Raw genomic sequence first — 6,183 nt, 5'->3', positions numbered from 1 at the left:
TATTGTATGGTTATAGTCAATGACTATTTATTACGATTATTTTTTTAATTATGGTTAAATGCTATGTTTAATTTAATTAAATATAATCATTATAGTATTTATTTATTAGGAGAAATTACACTTTTAGTAGCAAAAGAATAGGGGAATCAACACTGTTGGTCTCCTAATTTACGAAATTTGTGAATTTCTATGTATTGCCACATGATATTAATTACACTAAATATATCAGATTTTACCACTTAATTCGAAGAACGCATCTTAAAAAAGAGTAGTTATTGTTGGAAATATTCTATTAATTATTTGATTAATGCACGTATATCATATATTAATAAGGGTACATAAATATGTGATGACCTTCGAGATAATACAATACAAACTACATTTTAGATAAATAATTTTTGAAAAAAAGTATTTTTTTAATCCGCTAAGTATGCCTAATTTTAATTTTAATCCGATAACTATATCCATTTTTGTTTAGGTCCAGTAACTTACGAAATTGCTTACTTTTAGTCCTCTAATAGATTTTCGAACAATTTTACCTCTATGCAACTTTTGAAAGGCAGTTTTAGTCCATATGCACTCCTAGGGGCAAAATTATTCAAAAATCTGTCAGAGGACTAAAAGTAAATAATTTCGTAAGTTACTGGATCTAAACAATAATGGATATAGTTATCGGACCAAAATTAAAATTAGACATACTTAGCGGACTAAAATAATACTTTTTCCTAATTTTTGTGATAATCTAAGATTATCAGTAGCTAATTAATATACTGAAAATAATTTTTATTTTATCTTAATAGTGATTTTCACACTAATGTCCATATATATATATATGTAACATTAATTTTTAACTTATAAGATAAAATCTTATCCTCTTAATTTTTTTGAAAATCAGATTGTTGCAAAATAACTATCATTGATGAAAAATTTTGATAGTGTTATTAAATATTTTGTTACTAATAGTATTATTTTTATTTATTATGACGAGGCAACAACATATGGTAACTGAAAAAGAAAAAGCAAAAAGAAAAAAGAGCATAATTCAAACCACAATATTTACAGCAAATTCTCAAGCAATTGAAGAAGGATCAATGAATTATCTATCTAGTGCGTGCCATATTCCAATGTATGCACAATTAATTAAGAATTTTAAAAGTAATCATGGTTTTAATAATATATAATTTAATGGCTTTAAATGCATTGCCCCGTAATTTAAGTTATTTGGCGTTCTCATCTTTTAATTTTTTAGGGTAGCATTTTGGTCCTACATCGTTTTAATTTTTGTAATTATAGTCTTTTTTTTTTCATTGGAGTCCACCTTTCTCATCAGAAAAATGAATGCGCATCTCACATGACTTTCAAAATTAGGGCTATTGTTTTTATTTGACTCATTTTTGCTAGCATTTTTGTTCTTTAATATTTTAGGATAGTATTTTGGTCCTACATCTTTAATTTTAGTTTTCATAATTTTAATTAGTTCATTTTTCCACTAGAGTGCACCCTTTAAAATCAAAGTTGCCTTAGGAGAAGCTCTCGTGGTATCAGCTATTACTGAAGACGATATCTCTACCAGAAGAGTTTGGAGATTATGGGTCTGTCTCACTAAGATGGATAAAGTCAAGTATTCATTCAAAATTTTCTCAAACAAAGTGAATGGATCGTTCCTGTTAAATTCCATAACAAGAAAGATCACTGAGTTTGCAAAAAGCTTATTTGAGAAGAAGAGGATGTTAATTTGAGAAAATAAGCTACGAGCGACAGAAGTTATAAGGATGAAAACGTGCAATATGCTGCACGTTGGACAATGACATAATCATATATGTCCTTGCTGTGACAAACAAGAGAAGTACCTGTTCGGAACAAAAATGCGGGTCACACAAAAGAAACCAAAACTAAACCAAGACAAGGAAAAAAGAAAGAATTTTTACAAAAAAAGTACAAAATTGAAGAATGTAAACAATCAAGAATAAGACTGTCGCCAGGAAAAAAAAAAAAAAACACACACACACACACACACACACACACACACAAAGACCCACTGTCAGCTAGCAATCACATGGATGACAAGCCATTATGACCAACAGTCAGCTAACAATCACATGGATGACAAGCCATTATGACCAACATTTGAAAATGACGCGGTGATGAAGAATGCAGTGATGTTATCTGAAAGAGACAAGATAATGACGAACGTAGTGGCGTCATCAAAACATAAGTTTGGAGTTCAGGTTTAAATAAGGAAGCAATGAAACAGATGGGGATTATCAGAAATGTTCTCAAACTCTTCAAAGTATTGCAATTTGAGTCTTTCAAATCTTTGTCGTCTTTTAATTTTTCTGTTTATGAGGGTTCCCCAACGAGTCAAGTCCTCTATATGAGAGGCTAAAATAGTTGTCTTCAATAAAGAAAAAGGCTTCTATTCCACTTGTTTATCCAAAATTATTATTAAGTCTCTGTTTTGAAACACCTTCTATGCCCTAAGTTAGGAAATGAAATAGAATTGTGCTATTTGGTTGCTGAAGAAGCCAAGTGCCTGCGAACCATTAGTTGTGGTTATGTGGTTGGAAGAAGTTCATAAAACCGAGGGCTTGGAATACATGGGAGCAAGATGATCAAACCAAAGTATAAATTTATGAGGACTTAATTTTATTTCGAAGTATGATGGGCCAAACTAGGGCATGTGGATGGACTGTATTGCGTTTTTCTACAGAAGGGCAAAATGGTCACTAATTTGAATGGAGGACCAAAATTGAGTAGATTTGAAAGATACAGGATCAAATTGGGAAATCAAAAAATTAGAGGACCAAATTTCAAAGAATTACTTACAATTTTTTAAATATTAAAAAATATTTATAATTATGATAAATGTGAGGAATATTGGTGTAACATAATCTAGCATTCATCATTCAATTTAGAAATCAAGACTTTTGTGCTAAGAAACAAAAAGTATTCAAGAAACAACAAAGTAATTCGCCTTCATAGTCATCAGTCCCACACTATTTATACTATAAAGGCAGATGCAGCCCAACACCTTATTTGCTCATCCGACAACACAACTTTGAAACTTCAAACATATCAAAAACAAAACCCTCTTTGCAATTTCCTCTTCACATACAAAAGTCGATTCCTTTGTCCGTGAACTAATATTTTCTTCTCTTCACACAGAAATTGGAATCCTCAGAAACTGAAATCTCAAACAGGTTCCTCAAATTTCTCTATTCAACATCTATACTATTTTACTAATTGAAGAGTATGAGTTTGGTGTATTTTTGGTCTGTCCTTTTTTTTTTTTTTAATATTTTAAGCTTTTATTCTTTTTTCCTCACTTGCATTCCAAATAATTATATTTTTCGCTTTTATTTATTTTTTCTTTTTATATCAAAATGTTATCTTTTTTTTTCTTCTTTCTATTATAGTTCAAGAATTATATTCATTTTCTTTTCATTGATATAAGAATAAATTACATAATTACATATATAATAAAAAATTAAAAAATAATCATTCATTATTTTTAAATATTTTTGCACATGCACGAATCTTCCATGTACCCCAAGTGTCTGGAAAAATTGCATTTTATATTCCATAAGTTAAGAATATTTAGATTTTGGTCCGATGATTTGAGAACTCATCATATTGAATTATGACTCCAAAAAGTTATAATTTTAATCCCAAACTTTAATTCTGTTAAATTTACGATGAGAACAACCTTAACTCCCCTCAAGATCCAATAGAGCGTGTGCTTGCTGCACGTGCTATTTGAGTCAATAATTTAATAGAATTATGTTTTGTACTACAATTATATATTTTTTGGAGTTATGGGATGCAATATGGTGTAATAAAAATAAGGAAACCAAAATCGTAAAAGAACTAACTTATGGGACACAAACTGCAATTTTTCTAACTCTTGTGTATATATGCATCTGTCTCTCTAAGTCTCTACATTTACAAACCTCCCATACAAATCAAGAAACCGCATCCTCCCCCCCGCCCATCTAAAGCTATTTCTATGTGGGGTGGTTTCTTGCTAGTGATGATTTGGTGTGTATGAATGCTGAGTTGTGTGTGTGTTTCTTTGACTTTCTCTCATCACATTTGCTCTTTGTTGGTTTTCTTGTCAGTCAAAAAGCAAAGTGGAAAGAATACAATTAAGATGTTTTCTATTAATCAAAGCTTGTACGAAGCGGGGAGCTGTTCAGACTCTTACGCCATTCTTCAGGGAATGTTGAGTTCATCACAAGCGGATACTGATCAGAATCCCAACCTTATAAGCCCATCATTCATGGCTGAGGCTAAAGCAGCTGCAGCCAGCAACAGCCACAAGGAGGCCGAAAGGCGGCGGAGAAAGCGCATCAACGGCCACATCGCCACCCTCAAATCCATTCTTCCAAATACAATCAAGGTACGGAATTAATATATAATTAGTAATTTTTTTTTTGGAAAAGATTTTTGAATTTTGTAATTTAATAGAAGAAATCTCAGAATTAACCAATTATTTAATTTTTGTGTATCGTGATATAAATAATTAATGTCTAATTTTTCGCACATATTATCGAATTATAAAACAGGAAAAATAGACTAATTGATAATATATAGTAATTAATAGATTTGGATTCGGCAATAAAGAGATTCACGAGTCGTTTGGAAATATATCTATATAAAATATAATGCATTTACGCAAGAGAATTGTCAATATAAATTATATTATCTAAGTTTCTAATTATATATATATGTATTAATTAATTAAATAAAAAATTTAGAGAAAAACTAGGTAATAAATACAATGTATTAATATCTTATAATTTTAATCTCATCAAAATAAAATAAATAGGGACTTAAACTTTCTTATCACCGAAAATTGCAGAGAATTTTTTAAATTATTATTATCATTATTTATGAAAGATATATAAAAATATTACATATTTTGCTCGAATTATTTAATTTCAAGAATTTTTAAATAATTTTGTTACTATTTTGAAACTATATATTCCAACCTCGTTCATACGTAATTAATAATAAATTGATCGAATAAGTATTAACATTCAAATTCTTGGCTGTCTTTTTTTTTTTTTATGTAAATTCTTGGCTATGTTCATTATCATTAATTCGTGATGTTTTTCCTTTCTCGTCTCCTTTCAGACAGACAAGGCTTCCTTACTAGGAGAGACTGTCCGGCTAGTGAAAGAGTTGAAGAAAACAACTTCAGAGCTGACGGCAATCGACGCCGAAACAAACGGCGAGCTGAGTACGTCGTTGACACTGATGTTCCCTAGTGAAACAGACGATCTCAACGTCTGCCACTGCGAGAATTCGGGCCTGATCAGGGCTGCATTCTCCTGCGACGACCGGCCCGAGATGATACCGGAGCTGATACAGGCCCTGAAATCCGCAGAGGCGAAGGTGGTGAGGGCAGAAATGTCGACAGTCGGGGGAAGAACGAAGAGCGTTGTGTGGGTAAAACTGCTGACAGGTGAAAGCGATGCGGGTTTGGGACGACTGAGGAGGGAACTGAAGAAAGTGGTCATGGAGAAGTCCATTTCGTTGGCGGGTTCGGGCCAGGGTTTGCCGGGGAACAAACGACCCCGTTACTATCACTTGTGAGTGAATTCCTTTTGCTGTTCGGGTCTTTCTTGGATGGGCCCCGTTTTTGGAGGAGCTGTAATTATCACGGGTTTTCAAGACATGGGATGTGACAAGAACATGGATCGCTGTCGTGGATGTTTTCCCTTTCAGAGTAGTGTGGTTTCTGTTTAAGGGTATTCGGACGACTGTGGTGATAGAAAGGTAAATCAAGTAATATTCCTACATTTTGAAATTTCAGGTTTTCTTTTTTAATTTTTTTTTGTTTCTTATTATCTATCTATATATATATGTAATATGCGGAGTTAGATTTTACCGTTATATAGTGAAATTAAATGGTTTGCGGAATTATTTTGCAACCCATCAAATGAATACTTTTGGTTCACTAACTATTGAGTGTCAGGCACTTTCGAATCTTTCGAATTTGAAAATTACAATTCAGGACTATAATTTATAAAAATTAATGTAATAATCCAAATTTTATTGGAAAGAGCTAAACTAATTGAGAATTATCATATACCTTGCACAGGATTTAGCTAATTTTTTAGACTTTTTAATTTTTCCGACCACGTTTAACGGCGTGGTTTTAATTTTTTTAACCACTTT

At 31.7% G+C, this 6,183-nt stretch overlaps 1 protein-coding gene across 3 annotated transcripts; it reads left to right on the top strand.

Moving 5' to 3' along the window:
* Window positions 1-3,040: 3,040 nt before the first annotated feature.
* LOC105178253 (putative transcription factor bHLH107) lies at window positions 3,041-5,945 on the top strand. 3 transcript variants are annotated; one of them, XM_011101694.3, is made up of 3 exons: window positions 3,041-3,200; window positions 4,119-4,399; window positions 5,137-5,945. In XM_011101694.3, exons 2-3 carry the CDS (start codon window positions 4,151-4,153, stop codon window positions 5,596-5,598), a joined length of 711 nt encoding a protein of 236 aa, XP_011099996.1. In that variant the 5' UTR covers window positions 3,041-3,200; window positions 4,119-4,150; the 3' UTR covers window positions 5,599-5,945. The 3 variants fall into 3 exon arrangements, with proteins under 3 accessions (XP_011099996.1, XP_020554627.1, XP_020554626.1); XM_020698968.2 differs by lacking the exon at window positions 3,041-3,200 and adding an exon at window positions 3,894-4,038; XM_020698967.2 differs by lacking the exon at window positions 3,041-3,200 and having other exon boundaries at window positions 3,902-4,399.
* Window positions 5,946-6,183: the final 238 nt, after the last annotated feature.

Source organism: Sesamum indicum, linkage group LG9 (genome assembly GCF_026168435.1).
Source record: "Sesamum indicum cultivar Baizhima isolate 11 linkage group LG9, ASM2616843v1, whole genome shotgun sequence".
NCBI lineage: Eukaryota > Viridiplantae > Streptophyta > Magnoliopsida > Lamiales > Pedaliaceae > Sesamum > Sesamum indicum.
Note: the sequence above shows the minus strand (reverse complement) of the source record. Positions and strands in the feature narration are given on the sequence as shown.